General features: G+C 48.8%; 3 protein-coding genes across 3 annotated transcripts in view; all 3 read left to right on the top strand.

Annotated features, from left to right (window-relative positions):
* The window catches only part of LOC116815086 (uncharacterized), a 669,588-nt gene that overhangs the window by 631,386 nt on the left and 16,053 nt on the right, over nt 1-22,149 (top strand). The gene's annotated exons all lie outside the window — the stretch shown is intronic.
* On the top strand, nt 1,650-7,209 carry LOC116827477 (apoptosis-associated speck-like protein containing a CARD). The gene is made up of 3 exons (XM_032785043.2): nt 1,650-2,016; nt 3,489-3,545; nt 4,757-7,209. Exons 1-3 carry the CDS (start codon nt 1,740-1,742, stop codon nt 5,011-5,013), a joined length of 591 nt encoding a protein of 196 aa, XP_032640934.1. The 5' UTR covers nt 1,650-1,739; the 3' UTR covers nt 5,014-7,209.
* LOC116827478 (apoptosis-associated speck-like protein containing a CARD) lies at nt 13,047-16,278 on the top strand. The gene is made up of 2 exons (XM_032785045.2): nt 13,047-13,483; nt 15,969-16,278. Exon 1 carries the CDS (start codon nt 13,217-13,219, stop codon nt 13,478-13,480), a length of 264 nt encoding a protein of 87 aa, XP_032640936.2. The 5' UTR covers nt 13,047-13,216; the 3' UTR covers nt 13,481-13,483; nt 15,969-16,278.

Below are 22,149 nucleotides of genomic sequence, written 5' to 3'. Positions count from 1 at the left end.
GTACAGGAGCGGGCATTTGCTTGGGGAAGTTTTATTTTGTGACTTTATGATTTAGTCATTCTTTTTCCTCTTTATTTTCTTCATTCTGTATTTTATTTGCCTTTGTTTTTCCATCCATAATATTTTATTATGTCTGTAACTGGGCCAGTAATGGATTTTTCAGCTTACCGGTAATCCTGAAAAAATTGGGAGGCAAAAATTCAGGTCAAACCAAAAGTGAAAAATTTGGCAAACTGAAACGTTGAAAAAAAAATCATATTGGGTCCAGTGAAACATTGTGTGTTGACAACATTGAATGTTTCATTTCAGCTTCAACCATTTTTAAAAATCAAAAACAATAAAAAAAAACTAAAGTTGTTTTGAACCAAAAAATCCAAACGTTTCAAAGTGAAATCATAGAACCACAGTAATGTGGGGCTGGAAGGGACCTCAAGAGGTCATAGAGTTCCCCCCTCCACCACACACACACTCCTGTGCGGAGGCAGGACCAAGTAACCCTAGCGTCTGGACCACCCCTATGTGTCTAACCTGTTCTTAAAAACGTCCAGGGATGGGGACTCTACAGCTTTCCCACGTAACTTCGTCCAGTGCTTAACTACCCTTAGAACTTAAAATTTTTTTTTCCTGATATCAAACCTGAAACTCCCTTGCTGCAAACTAAGCCAATTTCTTCTCAGTGGACATGGAGAACAAATGATCACCAGGCTCTTAACAACCCCCCTTACGTATCTGAAAATTGTTGTGTTCCCCCTCAGTCTTCTCTGGGCTAAACGCTCCCAGTTCTTTCAACTTTTCCTCCCTCTGTCAAATAGCAGCACGGGCAGATGAACTGATGAACTGGGACTGTTCTTAATGTTTGCTCTGAATCCTGTGTTGGTTCCTCAGTGTCCCCTAGGCAGTTCTTAAGTATCTAGGTGGTGGGTGTGTGATTGCTGCTGAGCAAAGGGCCAGTGCACCTAAATGCCTGGCACTCTGTCTCCTAGCAACTGATGGCCTGGGCCCCTCCTCTGCAAAGGTGCCAACTAAAGGTGTTGGAGACAAAGGGATCAGGTGACCTCCTGGCCCGGGAAAGGAGCTAAGCAGAGAGGAGGGGCTGGAGGCAGTGGTGAGTCTGGAGCTTGCCGGGGATGAGGAGTGAAGTGCAGACCTAGGGTCTGGCTCACTGCCCCCCAGAATGGACCCGGCTGAGGGGTCCGGTTCGCTGTATCTACAAGCTCTGTTTTAGACCCTGTTCCTGTCATCGAATAAACCTCTGTTTTGCTGGCTAAGAGTCACGTCTGACTGCAAAGTGGGGGTGCAGAACCCTGTGGCTTCCCCAGGACCTCGCCTGGGTGGGCTCGCTGTGGGAAGCACACGGAGGGGCAGAGGATGCTAATGCTCCATAGGAAGAGTCTGAAGGGGCTTGTACAGGCTTTACAAATGCATAACCCTCTTTCTACGCTAACAGGATACTAAGGGCACGAGTTTAGATTTTGCCTCTCTCTGTACAGCCAGGAAGCGGTGGGGGGGGGGGGGGTTTTATACTTTGTTTAGAGCAGCACTTGGGGGGGGGGGGGGGAGAGCCCTTTCCCAGGAAACGAGGAGGAAGCAGAGAAGGAGCCAGGAGCATTTTTAGCAAGCGGATCTGGCAGCCTGAGGCCCGCCCCACTTCTGAGCACCAATCACTTCTCAGGGCAAAGAGCTGCTGCCCAGCTCTGTCCCTGCCCCTGCCAGTTTGGCTCAGCTGCTGAGGCGGCAGGATGGGGAAGACGGTGCAGGATCACCTCGTGGACACCCTAGAAGAGCTGGGGCAGGACCAGTTTAAGAAGTTCAAGACCAAGCTGAACACGTTCCCAGTGAGGGAGGGATACAGCAACATCCCCCGGGGCCGGCTGGAAAAAGCTGATGCCCTGGATGTGTGTGACAAGCTGATCAGCTTCTATCGGGAGGAGTATGCGGTGGAGGTGACAGTGGAGGTCCTGACAGACATCAATGAGAGGGAGCTGGCAGACAGATTCCGCAGGGCAACAGGGACTGGTAAGGATCAGGGCAGGGAGAAAGCATTAAGGGGGATAATGATACTGAGCTTTGTAAAGTGCTTTGAGATCAATGGATCAGCTCTATTAGGGAGGTTTCCCTGAGCTTTCCCTCCTACTCATGTGCAGGAGGCTAGCGAGGAAAAAAGACAGAAACACTAAATTTTCAGGATAATCTCTACTCTATCTTCTGCCACTGACTGCATCGCTCTTTGCTCTTTCTTCGTAAGCACTGCATCTATTCTCTCGGTTTCTAACATTCCCGTTCCTGAACACATACACCTCGAGTCCCATCCAACCCTTTCCACAGGAGTAACACATATGCATGCTCATAAGAGACCAGATTTCCATTTTGAAAGTCTGTTGTCCAAGCATTAGCTGGCCAGCTCCTTTCTCTCTACAACTAATCTTGGAGTTAAGGGTAGGGGGGGGGGAATTTTAAAAAAAAAAAAAAAATCTTCCATTTTTTTGTTTCTTCGGGGTGCTTGAAATTTGCTTTCACTTTCACGTCTCTGCCTGAACTTGCTGGAAGGTTCTGCAGTTTGTTAGCTTTGTGGCTGATTTCCCTTCCTTGTCCTTTGCAAGGAGGGCAAACTTCACTGGAGCCGCAGCAATTTACCCCAGCAGAGAAACTGGCCCACAGTGCCTCTTGTTTAGCAATCTAGGGCCAGATTCTCAGCTGGAGTAATTCAGCAGAGCTCCATGGTATAAAGTGGTGTAGCGCCAACTGAGGATCTGGCTCCAATTTGCTTGTTAATTGGGCTGCGCATAACTTTGTACGGAATACACAGGATTCAGTCCAAATGCCCCCTGACTCAGACTGAAAAAGAGAGAACACACTTTTATATTGCTGCCATTAAAAGCAGGTGGGTAGAAAAAAATGGCAGGAGGCAGAAGAATGCTATGAAATATAAATTCCTCATTTCCTGCTGCCTTAAAAGTTTAATTTGATCCCAACTAAAGAGCTGAACCTGTCAATCTGTCTTAGTCTCAGTTTCCCTGGATCCTTTTTGGGCTCTGTGTGTCCCTCACTCTCCTCCATATCTGGCTGGGTTTCTGTGGGTCTATGTGCACTGCAGGCAGGGGAAGTGTAATTGCAGCACGTGTAGACGTACCTGAGAGAGTTTTAATCTAGCTGGCTCCAGTAGCGACAGCAGCGAAGCCGCAGTAGCACAGACTCCAACACAGCCGTTAGACTCGAGCTCTCTCCTACTTACATGCAGGAAGTTAGCTCAAAAGAGGAGCTTTACCCGGTCTAAGTGGAAATGTCTATTTCTCACCGGATCCCTCTCCGCTTCTGGGTCACTCTCATTCAGTGAGTCAGTTCTAGTCTGTGTGTCTCTTGGGGAGGGAGGGCTCAGCAGGGGACACTCTCCCCTAGCAGCCAGTGCTGACCCCCAATGCCCCAGTGAGGTGCTAGAGAACAATATGGGTGACTCAGACACTCACTGACTATCCCTCTCAATCCCACAGGTTCCGGTGGCAAGGGGCAGCAGCCAGAGCCATCCGACAGTGCCACAGGAAAGGAAGGTGAGTCCATCAGCACCCAAGGCCTCTTTCATCCCCAGGTAGTCTGAGGGGCATTAGGAAGTGTGGTCTCACTGCAGAGTGACCTGACCCTCCTGCAATCTGCTCCCCAAGCAGAGCTACCTCCCAGCACCTGGGACCAACCTTCTACCCTACCTGATCACCGCCAAGCCAGTCAGAGCCCAGCTCTGCCACCTCCAGCCACTCTAGTGTGGCACTAGGGGGTGCTGTGCTGTGCTGCAGGGAATGGGTCAGGGGCCTCAGTAGGGGATGCTGTCTCCTCTGTCAGAGCTGACCCCAGTGTGGTGCTAGGGTGCTTTGCTACAGAGAGAGTTCAGTAGGGGGCGCTCTCCCCTCAGAAATAGTGTCTCCAAAACCCTGCATGGCACTAGGGGGCGCTGTGTTCACTCAGGACAACTGTCCCCTGTGTGTCAGGGCTGACCCTGGTGCTAATGGGGGCAGTGGGAGGGGGGCTCAGTAGGATGTGCCCTCCACTCAGTGCTCCAAGGTGGCATAAGGGGTTGCTGCACTGCAGGGAGCAGGGTCTTCCCACCTTGGGTCAGCTCTAGGAGGCACCACACCAAAACTTTGCTTACTTGTGGCCTGTAACCCCGCACCTCCTCCTGGGCTCTTTCTATAAATTGAGGCATAAATTTGGGGGTCCTGGTAAAATCCTACCCCAGGTGACTGCAGCCTGCTTTTCCTAAATGCCCCCTGCCATTTAAACAGCTGATGGACCCTAGGCCAGAAGCAGCTGCAATTCAGCACTGGGTAAGTGATTCTTGTGCAGCATGGCTGTGTAGCTGTCAAGCAGCTGCTGTGCCTCATCCCAGCTGCAACTGCAACTGCGATACGCTGAGTGTGGTGCTCTCTGCCCTGCCAGTGGTGGCTGGGCCACACATGGAGGCTAATGAGCCTGTTATAACCCTGACTAAGAGGTGGGTTTTTCAGCTCAGGTAGCAAATGCTTTAAGATCAAGAAGTCCCAGATTCAGTGCCTGCTACTGCCAACCCACCCAGGGGCATGGCATTAAAAATACAGGTGCTGGATTTTATGAAAACTGGACACTGTAGCGAAACCACTGTGTTGTATAGCTGTTAACTATCTGCCATGCCTCCCCTCCGCCCCGTGTGCTGTATTTCAGTACTGATTGGAATTATGAAACAGTATGTTTGCAAATATCTATTCATTACTTTTGTTTGTGGTCTCTCCAGAGGAGCATTTTGTCGATCGATACCGAGTGCAGCTGATTGAACGTACCACACCTGTGGAGCCCATTCTGGACCTTCTTCATGGGACTGTTCTGGACAACGAGCAGTACCAGACCATTCGATCTGGGAGCACCAGCCACGAGAAAATGCGGAAGCTGTATCAGCTAATGCCAAGCTGGAATAAAAAGTGCAAGGACCGGTTCTATGAGGCACTGAAAGCCAAGAATAGGTTCCTCATTGAAGACCTTGAGGGAAATTAAGACAACCAAGAAGTTACGTTCCTTGTGAACATGCAGTCATTCCAGGTGCATGCAACCCTAGCTCCAGATTCCACATGGCTTTCTGGGCAGGGTGGTGCTTTCACCCCTTTGCTAACATTGTTTCAGGGTAAAAAACCTCTTTCCAGCGCTCCCTTTGGGGGTTGAATGGGTGAGCCTGTGATGATGCAGCAGTGAGGAGGTCGCTAAGGGCTGTCTACACTGCAACTAAACACCGCTGCAGATGGCCCGTGGCAGCTGATGTAGGCTAATGAAGCTCAGGCTAAGGAGCGGTTTAATTGCAGCATAGATGTGTGGGCTTAGGCTGGAGCCTGGGCTCTGGGACCCTCCCTCCCCATGGGGTCCCAGAACTCAGGCTCCAACCTGAGCCCAAACAACATCTACAAACACAATTAAACAGCCCCTTAGCCTGAGCCTGAGTCAGCTGATATGGGCCAACCGTGAGTTTTTAATTGCAGTGTAGACATCCTTTATTGGCTTTAGGGTAAATCCATGATGGATGGGATCCCAGTAAGAGAACGGAGCAGAGCTCTAAGGTGCTGAAAGGCTGCACAACGATTGCTTGCCAAGCTCTGAAATGGGGGTACCGCTCAGCATCGCTCACCCAGTGACTCCACCTCTGGGGTGCAGCATGGCAGTGGATTAACAGACTCACAGCAACGCCGCAAAGGGATCACTCATCTGTACCTGAAATGCAGCCGCCTCTGGGGTGGGTTATAGGTGCTGGATTTTGTGAAAACTGGACACCGTAGTGAAACCAGCATCTTATGACAAATGGTGTGAGGCTATGTGGACAATGGGAGCGTTGTACTGCAGTACAGGAGTGCGCAAACTGTGGGGCAAACCTCCCTAGGGGGCACAGAGGAACACGCAGGAAGGCGAGTGTTGACGCAAGGTGGCTGATGTCACCTCCAGCCCTGACTCATCTCAGCAGGCTGCCCAGCCTGGGGGTCAGTGTGCTGTGCCAATTTCCATCCCCAGTAGCCTCCACTTCCAGCACTGACTCTTCTCCCAGAGACTGTTCTGGGCGCCTTCCCCAACCCTGAAAACCTGAGTAGAGAGGGGCAGGTATCGGCCCTGCCCTAGCAGGGCAGCCTGGTTACAAGATAGAAGCAGCCTGCAGCAGAGGAAGCCTTGGCTGTGCTGTAACGGGGGTGGGGACACGACTCCATTAATGATAAGGGGTAAAAGTTTGCACACCACTGTCCTAGTATCTACAACTGCTGGAACTCCCACCAGCCTCCTGGACATCATGCACTGCCACACGTTCCTCTAGCACCCACCCCTGCATCTCCCCACAGACACTTTGGCTGTGGCAACATACAGAGCTTGCAGCTGCACCGCTGTAGCACTGACACTGAGCGGATGGAAGGGAGCTCTCCAGTCAGCTTAATTACTCCAGCCCCTATGAGCAGCAGTAGCTTCTCCTGCCGGCCTAGCGCTGTCCACACCAGCACTTAGATCAGTGCAACTTACATCGCTCACGGGGTGGTTTATGTACATCCCTCAGCGACATAACTTATACCAGCATCAGCTGCAGTGTGGCCACAGCATCTGACTTTTTCTACAAGATCTCATTAAAGTACCCTCCTAAAGGATCACTGTGCTGGACCAAATTCAACCTCAGAATTCCTGCCAAGCCTCTAACTTCATCTTACTTTTTCCTCACCTGCTACCAATAACTCAAGGCCTGTTTTTTGGTGAGGTGGTTTTGTTTGTTGGTGGGGGGGGGGGGGAAGAAGCGGAATTACAATCACAGGATTGGAAGAGACCTCAAGAGGTCACCAAGTCCAGTCTCCTGCACTCATGGCAGGACTAATTAGACCATCCCTGACAGGTGTTTGTAAAATCTCCATCGTCGGAGACTTTTAAGAGCAGGTTAGACAACCTCCCTGGGCAATTTATTCCAGTGCCCAACCACCCTGATGATTAGGAATTTTTTCCTAATGTCCAACCTAAACCTCCCTTGCTGCAATTTAAGCCCATTGCTTTGTCATATCCTCAAAAGTTTAAGGAGAATAATTTTTTGCCCTCTTCCTTGTAACATGGTTAAAGGTGATTTTGCCCGAACTATATATTTTTTAAAATAGGTATATATACACATTTGTATTTTGTTATAAAATGGAAAACCAGAAACATGTCCACAAATAAAGCTAGAAGTGCCACCCAGTCTGAGAAGGATGATGTGCTGTCTGCTCTGTTTTTATTCAAACTGCCTGTAAGTGGGAGGATAGTGGAGATGGATGAATAGGAGCATGGATTAGAAGGATGGTTGAGGAGGACAGATGGCATGGGTAGGTGGTGGGGTTGGTGGATGAACTAGTTGGCTGGCATGGACAGACTGGTTTGGTGGCATGGATTGAGGGTGGATGGTCTGGGTGGGTGACCTGGATGAGTGGCCCGGTTCAGAGAGTGCATGGATGAACAGCACATGCCATGGATGAATGAGTGACCCGCTGGGGGGAGGGAGATCAGAGGTTAAAGCAATGGGTAGCATGGAGACCCTCAGCTTCCCTTCCTCTGCACAAAGCAGAAGGAGAGCTCCCCCTTCAGGCTTGAAATGAAAGCTCACCAGACAGCAAGGAGTCCGGTGGCACCTTAAAGACTAACAGATTTGTTTAGGCATATGCTTTTGTGGGTAAAAAAACCACCTCACTTCTTCAGATGCATGGAGTAACTTTCATTCCATGCATCTGAAGAAGTGAGGTGTCTTTTTTACCCACAAAAGCTTATGCCCAAACAAATCTGTTAGTCTTTAAGGTGCCACCGGACTCCTTGTTGTTTTTGTGGATACAGACCCCTGATATTTGTCACCAGACAGGAAAATGAAATGGGAGCAGCAGGTGGAAGTGGTTTCTGGGAGGGCTTGTTTCTGTGGCTCCTAACCTCTCTCCTCCATAGGTGGAGCAGCAAGAGCCACACCTAATAGGGGAAGATGCCCCAGCCAGGACTCCCCCACTTGTGTCCCTTCCCCCACAGGGAGAGCCCGATAATGGAGTGTAGTACATATGTGCTGCATAAAATCCCTCTCCAAAAAGGTCTTAATGTTTTCCAGGGCAGGAAACTGTACTGAGTGGTTATATCCCAGGGAAGAACCCTTGAGCCTCCTAATCTCCATCCAGGTCTGAGCCACATGGTGGCATCTATAGGAACGGGGAGGGAATGATACACAGCTTCACACACGTGGCCTTTGGCTAGGCTCACTGTGGCCCAACGGCTTGCAGATATGTCGTCTTTCAGGTCGAGTCATTCGCCTAGGCACTCAGAGGCAATATCGACACCCTGAGCTGGGGGGGTGATTCCCAGCTGGCATACACACCCTAGCACTAGTTCTCATCAAGCGAGCGGCAGCATAGGCATCACTCAGCTGTTCCGAATACAAACCCGCCTGAACCCCATGGGTACTCACATGGCACGGCTAAGCCCTGCCTTCGCTGCTGCTGCCGCCCATACTGCACTGCAATCCAGTCTCACGCTAGCTTGAGGAGAGCTAGTGTGTGTCAGTGCAAGCTGGGAATCACACCCCTAGCTTTAGGGCAGACTCCAGCCAGGTCTACACCACACACATACTTTGCATACCTACATCACTGAGGGTTGTGAAAAATCCACATACCTTAGCCTCCCCCTGTTGGCAGTCGCAGAAGTGGAATAACTAAGCCAATAGGAAAGCTGTCTCCCGTAGGCTTAGAGCATCTTCATCAAAGCACCACAGAAGAGTTTGTAGTGTAGACCTGCCCTGACAGTTTTCACCGACTCAGCAAGAGGTTATGGGGTCTATTACAGGAGCAAGTGGGTGAGGTTGTGGCCTGTAACTTGCAGGAGGTCAGACTACAAAGATGGATCACGATGGTCCCTTCTGACTTTAGTAAGAAGATCTGAGTAAGAATAGACATTACAATTCTAAATCTAACCAGTGTCTCTTAAGTGACTTGCCACAAGATGTCAGAACATGTTAGTATTAGAGATGAGTGGGTCCAACATTTATTTAAATTTCTTTCTTGATATAAGAATTAGATACAGTGCTCCTGTCAGATAGTACCTTAGAAACTATCTGCAAACAAAACAAAAACACACAACCCTAGAGTTTTCAGTTGCCTCCCCACTCAAAAAAAAAAAAATCTGAAAAGGTGCCCCTGTGGGCATACATGGAATCTGACCCTCATGAATGACCTATTGGCCTCACTGGAGCTCCCCCAAATACAGAAGTCAAATTATGTCTACAGCTGCAAGCCACAGATCCTTCCTCTGCTCAGGCACCAAAAGCTTCCAGATAAACCCAATAATAGAACAACACAGAACAAAGGAGTCATGATGGGAAGGTCTGGTTCCACTGGGCATAGGCTGTGTAAAGTGGGATTGGGAGGGGAAAAAGAAAGTGAGAGAAACAGAGGAAGAGTGAGATCAGAACAAGAGAAAGAGACAGAGAAAAAGAAGCAGGGAGAGAGAAATTTAGAAACTGCCACTTTACACTTCTAACTCTAGAAGAAGTTCTAACCCACTGCTCTAAATTTATAAGCCACCTTTCTACTATCAGACACTTCCACTTTAACAGCAGAACTTCACATTCTACATTTAAGAATCTACATCTTTCAATGGGTAAAAATATCCCAGGCTGTTCCTCACATCCCAAAAAGTTTTCTTGACCCAGTTCTGAATGCTGCCCCCTCCAGAGTCTGATTCTGCTACCTCTCTAATCTCTTCCTGAAACCTCCCTTTGCTGTATTCAATGTCTCAGATTCTCAGGACAGAAGGAACCATTGTGATCATCTAGTCAGAACTCATGTGTCACACAAGCCATACAGCCTCCTTAAAATAATTCCTGTTTGACCCAGAGCAGACCTTTTAGAGAAATGTCCCATTCTGATTTTAAAATGGCCTGCAATGGAGAATCCACCGTGACCCTTGGCAAGTTGTTTCAATGGTTAGTCACCCTCACTGTTAAAAACAGACACTTTATTTCCAGTCTGAATTTGTCTAGTTTCAAATTTCAGCCATATTTTACCTTTGTCCACCAGACTGAAGCGCTCATTTGTCCCATCCCCCCCACATCTAGTAACTTACAGACTGTGATCAAGTCACCCTTTAGCCCCCTCTTTGTTAAAATAACTAAATTAGGCTTTGTGGTAGGGTGCTCTACTCACCACAGGATAATGCCTCTGACTAGTCGCTCTGGGGATTAGCTCTGCAAGGCCAACACCCCGTCCTGTAGTTTCACACCATTACTCTCTTTGTCTGCAGCCTTGCCTCTCACTGTAGAAGTTGCTGCTGCCTCTTTATGACTCCGCCCTGAGGGTGCTCAGCATTCCCCCCTTCCAGAGTAGTGTCCATCAAAGTTTCTTCTGTTCAAGTGGCATCCAGTAGTCCTCACATGCTGTCATTCTGACAGTGGCCCAGGCAGTCTTCCAGTTCACTATCCTGCTGGTGCCACTCCCCCATGGCAAGGAGGGTAACCTAGGCCCATCCTCTAATCTGGGTTCCAGCCCAGGGACCCTACAACACACAGCCAAAGTTCAGTCACCAACCATGCTTACTAACCACCACTCCCACAATGCTGCTTCCCACAATGTGCTCTTCTCCACCACTGCCTTTAGGATTCCCTTCCCACCAAGCTGAGCCAGGGACCCACTCTTTCCCTGGGTTCCCTCCTTCTCACTCTACTACCCAGAAGACAACCACAGACTTTCTCCCACCAGCCTTCACTGTGGCTAACTTCCTGAGTTTATTCTAGCCCTGCCTACCTCTGCTCAGGTGAGCTTCCTCCTAATTAGGGCTTTCCTCCCACCCATAATTCCCTCATCTTGCTACCTAATTGGCTAATGGAGCCTACCTGGCCCACCTCAGCCCTCTCAGAACTAGTGTGGGGGCGTGTACCCTATCACATGTTCCTTGAGTCGTCACCATAAGGCATGTTTTCTAAGCCTGTAATCATTCTTGTGCCATAGTGGATGGGTTAGTTAGTGTGTTCCCATATATTCCTTCCCCATGGCTTTGCTGGCAAAAGTGCTCCGGACATAGGTATCTCTGTGGAAAGTTAATCATTGCCAACAAGGGTCCTATACTTACTTCCTTTCTCTGAAAACACTCAAACTCGCAGTGCCAGTAAAAAAAGCTGCTAAATGATCTGGGAGAAGAATGTTACTGAATTATCCACTGCAGAGAAGTAGGTGGTTTAAGGCTTGAATCTGAAGGGTGTAACTGAAATCACTGACTTCAGTAGTGTCACTCCAGATTTGCCCTGGTATAACTGACATCAGTTGACTTAAATGGAGTCGCTCCAGAGTAATGGATAGCAGTTCAGATCAATAAATACCCAAAGGTTCTAGTGAGGGCTCCTCTTAGATGCTAATTATGTATATTTCCTTTCTGCTTTCTCCTAAATCTTCCTTACGCTTTTCTGCTCTGCAATGATCAAAGCCAGTGTAGTGAGCTTAGTATCTAGGGGAAATTGCAGAAGATAAGGCTGTTCTAGAAGGTTGTGGATGATAGCTCAGTGGTTTGAGTATGGGTTTGCTAATCCCAGGGTTGTGAGCTCAATCCTTGTGGGGGCCAGTTAGGGACCTGGGGTATAAATCTGCCAGGGGATTAGACTCAATGACCTCCTGAGTTTTCTTCCAATCCTGATGCTTTATACCTATATAAGATAAATCAAGTTCTGAATGGCCAGTACATGAAAGAGACAGCAACAGCTGTGACACAGACCACAGCCAGTACAGGTCACTGGGACATTCCTCATTCACCTTCCTGATCCCCAAAGAATTCTCTCTCTGATTCAAATCCAAAACAATTCAACTTTTCAAATTGTTTTCCTTGTTATCTTTTTCTTGCAAATTTTAGCACCAGATTGGTGGACCCTGGGAACGGCAGCTATGTCGGTATAACTTTTGTTGGTATAAGGAAGGCTTTTGTCGGTATAACTTTTGTTGGTCAGGGGTGTGAAAACAACACTCACATGACTGACAAAAGTTTCACCAACAAAAGTGCCAGTGCGGACAGCGCTATGTTGGTGCAAGACACTGATGTAGCTATCGCCGCTCTGGGGGTGGTTTAATTATGCTGGCAGGAGAGCTCTCTCCTGCCAGCACAGAGCAGCTACACGGGAGACCTTACAGTGGACATAGTGTGGACACAGCCTGAGGCTTAGTCTACTCAAAGATTTTGGGGGGGAGGGGGCGAGCTGTTTCCATTAGGAGGGTGATTTTTTACAAAAAATAGTTATCCTGGTATAACCTCTAGCGTGGATGCCATTATAGATTCCCTTTATTCCCCTTCCCATACAGGAATAAACAATACCACTACAATCGCCATTATACTGATAAAACGTGTCCAACGCTAGTGGGGTGTAAGTATACCAGTATAGTTTAAAAGGTACAGCTTTTGTGTGAGAACAAGTCCTGCAGTGTGTCCCCACTAGGGTGACCAGAGGTCCTGATTTTTTAGGGACAGTCCCAATATTTGGGGCTTTTTCTTATAAACGTGCCTATTACCCCCCACCCTTGTCCTGATTTTTCACACACACTATCTGGTCACCCAGAGTAGGTGCAGTCCTGGCAGCAGAAGGGAGGACTTCTCCACCTCCACTCCCACACCCTCACCTGCCCATGCACTTCAACCTGCCCTGGATACCTGACACTCCTGTGTATCCTGCAGAATGGGCGCATGCATACTCTCTCTCTCTCCTTTTCCTCTCCCCCCAAATGTGCCCATCAGATGGATTTTCAGTCTCTGTGGCCCACTCAGCCTGGGAAAGATATTTGACCAAGGGAGCTGCTTTTCAAACGTTTGGCTTGTGCCTGTACATTTTGCTCCCCTGGGTCAAAAAACAAAGAAAAAAACAGCATCAAACCCTAAATTATCATATTTCCCTAGGAAAACCGTCTGGGTAAAAGCGCTTGGATAGCTCACAGAGTCTTCCCAGGCTAACTAGTCAGAAAGAGACAGGGCAAGGGCGAAAGGCAGTTTCAACCCCACCCCAGGTCCCTAAGGGGCTGATGAGGCTTTCCCTGATAAGGCGATGGTGCGATTTCCACGGGGATCTGGAGCGCCTTACAGAAAGCCAACCTGCCTGGTTTCCAGGAAATTATTTGCATTTCATTGCATTGGTTCCCAGGCTAGGGGCGGGGGGAGGAGACAGGGGAGGAGGAAAAAGGAGAGTTTTGAAGCAGTGTGGGCTGTCGCTGCAATAGGAATGAGCGCGCGGGACCGGCTGGAGAATGTCCTGGAGGAGCTGGAAGAGATGGACTTCAAGAAGTTCAAGGTGAAGCTGAACCAGGCCCAGCCCCCCTCGGGCTGCAGCAACATCCCCCGGGGTCGGCTGGAGCGGGCAGACTATCTAGATGTTTGCAGCCTGATGATCAGCTACTACCTGGAGACCGGGGCCATACAGATGGCCAAGCAGGTGCTGGAGGACATCAACCAGAGGGAATTGGCTGCCAAGCTGGAGCAGGTGTAAGAGGTGAGGGGATCTGACTCCGGATTGGGCCCACAACAAGCCGTAATTTCTGCCCATCTCTGGCTCATCGAGCGCTTTGTTGCTTTCACTTTCGATTTCTGGGCCGGAGGAAGAAGGCCTCAAGAGGGCGATGCTGTTAAGCAGATCCCTGCTCCAGGGAACAGCTCTGCTAAAAGCAGGGTGACTGGCTGGGTTCTGAGAATCTTTTCCCTATAGGGGGTACCAGCTCCTATCCAATCTCAGATCAGGGGTATTGGCTGGCTTAGCAGGCAATGGGATCTGGGGTCTTTGCTCTTAGGGGCTGCCTGTTCCTATCCAGCCCCTGAATGGGAGACTGGCTGGCTACAGGGGTTGGGGAATGAGATACGGGGCTTTTGCTGGTTAGGGAGTGCCAGTTCCGATCCTGCCCCAGGGCAGAGGGGATACGTGGCTATGGGTGTTGGGGAATAGGCTATGGAGGCATTTCTCCTCAAGGTGGTACCAGTTCCAAGCCAGCCCTTTGTTAGTTCTGAAAGTTATTCGCATGTGAAGTTTTGGAAATGGTGAGAAAATACTTAAGTTGTCCTAGTTCAAGCTTCTAGTGCCAGAGTAGTAAATAGGTGAGCCACGGGCCAAATCTGGACCACTGGATGCTTTTGAACGGACCTCAAAAAAGTTTATTTACGTACCCACTCTTGAAGACCATACGCCTTTCGTGTTAAAGGCTGGTTGCTTCTGCATGTGTTTGTGTGGTGAGATTTAAAATCAAAGCCTTGATCACTCATGGCCAGACAAAAATCCTGTGACACTTTTTTGAAAACCCAGGCTCCCAGTCAGATCCCAGCTCAGGAATTTTCATTCTGACTTCTTAAACTCTTCCTGAAGTGAAGGCTTCTCCTTCACTTCTTTCCTATAGTACTGCCATGTGGCTGTTAAACAGTTTCACTCCAGAAATGGTTGTATTTCAGACCGAATGAGCAATCCCTGTGTAATGTTGCTGTGTACTTGGTATACAGCTGCCATGTTCCATCCCAGAGGTGGCTGCACTTCAGTACAGATCCCTACTTTTTTTTTTTTGCTCCTAAAAAGCTCATGCTTCAGGGTTTCAAACGGTCTCCTGCAGGGGTCATGAAGGGACATTCCCCCACCCCAATGTATTCTGGAGTTGTTGGTTTTTTTCTCTCTTTCCTCTGAAGCATCAGAGATGGCCAAGGCTGGAGGTGGAAAATGGACTGGGACAGGCTCAGGCTCTGAGGTGAAATCAAGCATTCTCTCTCTCAAGTGCTTGGCTGGCTGGTTCTTGCTCACATGCTCAGGGTCTAACTGATCACCATAGAGAAAGTTGGGAAGGAATTTTCCCCCAGGACACACTGGCAGGAACGTTGGGGGAAGTTTCACCTTCCTCTGCAGTGTGTGAGTGCAAGTGACTTGCCAGGATTATCATAGAATTGTAGGACTGGAAGGGAACTTGAGAGGTCTTCTAGTCCAGACCCCTGCATTCAAGGCAGAACTAAGTATTATCTAGACCGTCCCTGACAGGTATTTGTCTAATCTACCCTTAAAAACCTCCAATGATGGAGATTCCTCCTTACGCCATTTATTCCAGTGCTTAACTACCCTGACAGTTAGGAAGCTTTTCCTAATGTTTAACCTAAACCTCCCTTGCTGCAATTTAAGTCCATTGCCTCTTGTTCTATCCTCAGACGTTAAGGAGAACAATTTTTCTCCCTCCTTCTTGTAACAATCTTTTACGTACTTGAAAACAGTTATTGTGTGTGTCCCCCGCCCCGCCCCAGTCTTCACTTCTCCAGACTAAAGAAACCCAATTTTTTCAATTTTCCCTCATCACTCATGTTTTCTAGACCTTTAATCATTTTTGTCACTCTTCTCTAGGGCTTTCTTCAGTTTGTCCACATCTTTCCAGAAATGTGGCACCCAGAACTAGACACAATACTCCAGTTGAGGCCTAATCAGCGTGGAGTAGAGCGGAAGAATTACTTCTCATGGCTTGCTTACAACTCTCCTGCTAATACATCCCAGAATGATGGTTTTTGTTGTTTTTCCAACAATGTTACATTGTTGACTTGTTTGCTTGAGATGCACCATGACCCCCAGAGCCCTTTCTGCAATATTTCTTCCTAAGCAGTCATTTCCAATTTTGTATGCATGCAACTGATTGTTCTGGATATATCTGATTATTTGGGTATATCTCACTTAAATCATTTCCCTGTCATTGCAGGGGCCTCGGGCACTGGAGCACCTCAGTCCCTTCTATTCTCTGCCTCTGGCACATAATAGTTTAGTCTCCTGAGGGCTGCAATACTTTGGTCTAGTGACGGTTGTTGGGTGCTGGGTGGTGTTGGTGATCTGTGATAAGAAGGAGGTCAGACTATATGGTACATTGGCCCTTCTGGCCTTAAACTCTATGACTTTATGACCCTAAAGTGCTTTGTGGTTTGCACAAAGAAAAATGCTCTGCTAATCACTTCCTACCAAATTCTCCCTGCAGGGGAATCTAATAAAAAAGAAAACATCCCAGACAACAAAATGCACTTTCCCCTCTAAAGAGCTCCAAATCCTGCCACACAGAGACAGCAAGAAAACTCATGATCCTGACACCCACCTAGGTCTTTCAGCACATGCCCTTGGTCAACGATGAAGGTCACAGAAGCATCGCAGACACCTTTCTCTGCCACTCGTGCCTCGCTCCAATTCCTGCCTCGGCATCTTATGGCTTTTGTCTTTCTCTGCTCAGGATGACCACAGATTTCTACCATTCCTATTTTTGATCAAATAAAGAGATATTTTTACAGTTGTTACTTACCGCTGTTATTTTTCTGGTCCATTTAGCGTTGGGGAAAGGCAGACCCTGGAGAGTGAATCCTGTGTGTCCACCCAGAGAGAGTACAACTTGGCACAGCAGGGAAAAAGTTCTGCTCCACCACATCTCAGGCCTGCCCTTGAGGGACATCAGTCATGGGAAGGGGAGTTCAGCACTCGTGGCCTGTTCAGTGCCTCAGTCTTTTTGTTGATTGCAAGTAGGGGGGGAATAGAAATGTGGACTCCTGTTTTGCTAGGATGTAGGCCCCGCTATACTCGTTTCACAGCAAATGACTTCCCAATGGAAACAGCTTTCAGTCCCAACTGCTGCATGGGAGATTTGAAACATTGGAATAAGTGCCCTTGAGGTAAAGGGCCCTTTATCTCATTCACTACTCCAGCCAGCTAACCAGTCTCCCAGAGGCTGGTGACGTACAGGGGAACGGGTCATATTCCATTTGCTGCTCCTCCAACCAGCCCTTCCAGCCTGTAGGTAGATTGGAATGCAGTAGGGGAAAAGCCCCATATCCCATTCCCCTTCCCCCGAAGCATATCAGTCCCCCCAACCTAGGGCTGGGTTAAAACTAGTGCCCTAGAGTTGAAGAGCCCCATCTCCCAATCCCCATATCTCCTAGATGTTGCACGGACTGGCGGGGTCAGGCTGGCTTTCAGAAGTGGGAATGGAGCCCAGAGTTTTTATATTACACTTACCTACACAGTTGAGCTCTGAACACAATACAAGTGTGTATATTTTTTTCCCCATGCAACTTACATATTTTAAGTTTCTTCCCCTCACCCCATATGGAGATTTTGTTGTGGCAGTTCGTTTGGTTGCTAAGTCAAACCACCAAGTTGCATTTTGTTTTGCATACAGTGAGGTTCATGGTCAGGGTTTGAGTGTCACAGTCATGGGATGGCTGGGGAGAAAGCTCAGTCCAACAAGGCCACAAGTCTCATCTTTGAGGCTGAGTTGTGACTCCCTGTAACCACTGGACCCCATTCCCCTGACAGAGCCAGGGGTGGAACCCAGGAGTCCCGACTCCCAACTCCCTCCTTTCCCAGCCCCCTGCTGTAACTACTGCTCCCCTCCAGACCCTACGCTTTACACTATTGTGTGAGTCTAGTGCTTCTTACATACAGATATCCCCCTCAGAGGCACCCCAAAATCTCTCTCGGAGACACCCCAATAAACAACCTTGGGAGACCTCATGATAGGAACCTTGAGTGGCCCCGGATATCTCCCCTCAGAGACTCTAATACCTCCATCAAAGACCACCCCAATCCCACATGAGGGCTTCCTGAAAGCTCCTCAGGGACCTCCAGGGCCGCCCAGAGGATTCAGGAGGCCTGGGGTAAAGTAATTTTAGGGGCCCCTTCCATAAAAAAAATTTGCAATACTATAGAATACTATATTCTCATGGGGGCCTGGGGCAAATTGCCCCACTTGCCGCCCCCCAGGCAGCCCTGGGGACCTCCTAGTCCTACTAAGGACCTGCAACCATGGATCCCCAATATCTGCTTCAGAGACTCCCTCAAAAGCTCCCTGAGTGCCCAACCCCTCAAAGATGCCCCCAATATCTCCAGTGAGGGGCCCCTAATATTCCCCCATGGATCCCAACCCCCTCAAACAACCCCCAAATGTCTCCTCAGAGTCTCTCCAATAGCCCCTGGGGGGGGGCCACAATATTCCTCATGAACCTACCCCCCCCAAGCTCCCTCCATTGCCTTGAACTTAAACTACCCCTCCCCCGCCCTGTGGAACTCTTTCCTGCACCGCAAGCCAGAAGGGAGAGGGGCAGTAATGGCCTCAACTGTCACTGGGGTCAAGAGGGGGCTGACTGGGGGGGACACATTGGGGTAGCCTCGTGGGGGGTCCATGAGCAGGAATTTTGGGGCTCTCAAAGGGGTCTGTTTTGTGGGTTCATGAGTGGATGATAGTGGGAGACTAAGGGGACTATTTAGCATCTGAAGGGTTTATACTGGGGAGTAAATGGGGGCCCTAAGGCAGCTATTTAGGCAGTCCCTGAGGGGGTTATTTTGGGGGTGCAGGAGGAGAGACTGGGGGGCCTAGGGAGGGTATGTTTGGGGTCTCATGGGGGAATATTAGGACCCAGCCTACCCCTTGCTCCCATGGCTCATGAAGCCTTACACAGGCAGCTTGGACAGTAGTAAGGAGCAGTTCAACTACAGGCTGAGCAAGTGCAGAATGGTGGGAGAATGTGCATTTGGACATTTAAAAGCTCGCTGGCGCTGTTTGCTGAGTAGGTCAGACCTCAGTGCAACCAACATTCCCATTGCTATTGCTGCTTGCTGTGTGCTCCATATCTGTGAGAATAAGGGGGAGATGTTTATGACGGGGTGGGAGGTTGAGGGCAAATCGCCTAGCATCCGATTTTGAGCAGCCAGACACCGAGGCAATTAGAAGAGCACACCAAGGTGTGCTGCACATCAGAGAGGCTTTGAAAACCAGTGTCACGACTGGCCAGGCTTCGGTGTGACAGTTGTGTGTGTTTCTCCTTGAAGCAAACCCACTCCCTTTGTTGATTTTAATTCCCTGGAAACCAACCACCCTCCCCCCATCAAAATAAAGTAACTATTGTTTTGAAACCATTAATTCTTTCTTTATTATTTTTTAAAAAATGAGATAACGGACAAGGTAGCCGGGGTGGGGTGGGGGTGGAGGGAAGGACAAGGCCACATTGTTTATTCTAGCCACACTAAAAAACTGTTTGAATGACAGCCTTCTGTTGCTTGGGCCATCTTCTGGAGTGGAGTGGCTGGGTGCCTGGAGCCTCCCCCCCCTGCGTTGTTGGGCATGTGGGTGAGGTGGATATGGAACCAGGGAGGAGGTCATGCGGTTTTACAATGGATGCAGTGGGGGGGTCTGTGCTCTTCCTGCAGCTCCAACAGACGTTTCATCATATCCGTTTGCTTCCCCAACAGACACTTCATCATGTCCATTTGCTCCCCCATTAGCCTCAGCATCGCATCCTGCCTCCGCTCTTCACGCTCACTTAATTCTTTCCTGGTCTCTGCCACTGAATGACTCCATGCATTACGCTGTGCCCTATCAGTGCGGGAGGACTGCATGAGCTCGGAAAACATGTCATTGCGAGTGCATTTTTTCCACCTTCTAATCTGCAATAACCTCAGGGACAGAGATGATAGGGGGAGTGTAGAAGCATTTGCACCTGGGGGGAGATAAAAAGGGATAAGAAAGAGGAGAAGGAGAAGGAGAATGCGCAGGCAAGCAGTGAAGGGAATCCATCTCCCCGGCAGCCAGGACCTTTTCATCACCCTGATACCTCAGTGCTGCTGAGTTCACAGGAAATTCAGAAGTTTCCGGGGGCTTTTCCTGTGTACCTGGCTAGAGTATCGGAGTTCAAACTGCTGTCCAGAGTGGTCATAATGGAGCACTCTGGGATAGCTCCCAGAGGCCAATACTGTCAATTTGTATCTGCACTACCCCAAATTTGACCCAGCAAGGTCGATTTTAGCACTACTACCCTCGTCAGGGAGGAGTACAGAAGTCAATTTTAAGAGCCCTTTAGGTTGACAGAACAGGGTTGGTTGTGTGGACACAGTCAATTTTAAATCAACCTAACGCAGCTAAATTCGACCTAACCCTGTAGTGTAGACCAAGCCAGAGTTAGGTCAATGTAAGGCAGCTTATGTTGACCTAATTCTGTAAGCATCTATACTAGAATGTAGCTTTTACCCATGTAACTCACCCATTACACCAATTTAATAACTCCACCTCCACAAGAGGTGTAGCAATTACGAAAATGTAGTTAGGTCAATGAAGCATCAGTGTAGATGCAGCATAGTGTGGACATGCAAACACGATTTAATTACTGTGATAGCTGTATGTTGATGTAACTTGGGTCACCATAATTTTGTACTGTAGACACACCCTTAATAACTCCACCTCCATGAGAAGCATAGAGTCAATGTCAATGTAGTTAGGTTGACATGGTGTCAGTGTAGACACTGCATTGCTTACATCAACTGTTGCTGCCTTTCAGAAGCCATCCCACAATGCCCCACTCTGACAATATAATTGATACAAGAGCTCCTAGTGAGGATGCACACGGCCGCCACAAGAAACAAAGAGTAGATACACACAAGCGATGTAATTACTGCAGAATGTTAGGCCATGGATTCCAAAAAGAACTAGATAGATTCATGGAGGACAGGTCCATCAATGGCTATTAGCCAGGATGGGCAGGGATGGTGTCCCTAGCCTCTGTTTGCCAGAAGCTGGGAATGAGCAACAGGGGATGGATCACTTGATGATTACCTGTTCTGTTCATTCCCTCTGGGGACCTGGCACTGGTCACTGTCGGAAGATAGGACACTGGGCTAGATGGACCTTTGGTCTGACCCAGTAGGGCCATTCTTATGTTCTTATCATAGAATCATAGAATATTAGGGTTGGAAGAGACCTCAGGAGTCCCTAGTCCAACCCCCTGCTCAAAGCAGGACCAACACCCACTAAATCATCTCAGCCAAGACTTTGTCAAACCAGGCCTTACAAACCTCTAAGGATGGAGATTCTACCACCTCTTTAGGGGTAACCCATTCCAGTGCTTCACCACCCTCCTAGTGAATACTCTTCTGTTCATGTCTACACTAGCACTTATGTCAGCAAAACTTATGTTGCTCAGGAGTGTGAAAAAAACCACACCCCCGAGCAACACGTTTCGCCAGCCTAAGAGGTAGTGAGCACAGTAGAATGCCAGCAGGAGAGCTTCTCCGGCAGACATAGCTAATGCTAATTGTGGGGGGTAGTTTAATTATGTGGACAGGTGCACTCTCTCCTGCTGGCATAGAGTGGCTACACGGCAGATAGAATCATAGAATCATAGACTTTAAGGTCAGAAGGGACCATTATGATTGTCTAGTCTGACTTGCACAATGCAGGCCACAGAATCTCTCACCCACTCCTGTAACAAACCCCTAACCTGTGTCTGAGCTACTGAAGTCCTCAAATCGTGGTTTAAAGACTTCAAGGTGCAGAGAACCTTCCCGCAAGTCACCCATGCCGCATGCTGCAGAGGAAGGCAAAAAACCCCTGGGGACTCTGCCAATCTGCCCTGGAGGAAAATTCCTGCCTGACCCCAAATACGGCGATCAGCTAAACCCTGAGCATGTGGGCAAGACTCACCAGCCAGACACCCAGTAAAGAATTATTTGTAGTAACTCAGATCCCACCCCATCTAACATCCCATTAGGCATATTTACCATTAATAGTCAAAGATCAATTAATTGCCAAAATTAGGCTATCCCATCATACCTAGGGTGACCAGACAACCAATGTGAAAAATCAGGACAGGGTAATAGGAACCTATATAAGAAAAAGACTCCAAAATCAGGACTGTCCTTATAAAATCGGGACATCTGGTGACCCTAATCATATCATCCCCTCCATCTATGTATCAAGCTTAGTCTTGAAGCCAGATATGTCTTACAGATCTTCCGGCAGCGTAGATGCAGCCTTAAATTAAACTGATTTAATTTTGTAGCATAGGTAGGGTGACCAGACAGCAAGGGTGAAAAATCGGGACAGGGCTGGGGGGTAATGGCCACCTAGATAAGACAAAGCCCCAAATATTGGGCCTGTCCCTATAAAATCGGGGCACCTGGTCACCCTAGAAGAGACAGGAAGAGCTGGCTCTATCTGTGGCCATGCTTAGCCTGAACTACAGGCATGGCCGTAGACAGAGCCCTTCCTGTCTCTGCAGCTGGGATCAGTTCACACGGCCTGATAAGTATCTTCAGCCACCCCAGCTCCCTCCCCTTGACCCTCAGGGCGAGGCCGCTTGTGTCAGAGGCGCACACCGCTTCCCTCCTCTCCGGCGCCCGCACCG

Source organism: Chelonoidis abingdonii, chromosome 4, assembly GCF_003597395.2.
Source record: "Chelonoidis abingdonii isolate Lonesome George chromosome 4, CheloAbing_2.0, whole genome shotgun sequence".
Lineage (NCBI taxonomy): Eukaryota > Metazoa > Chordata > Testudines > Testudinidae > Chelonoidis > Chelonoidis abingdonii.
Note: the sequence above shows the minus strand (reverse complement) of the source record. Positions and strands in the feature narration are given on the sequence as shown.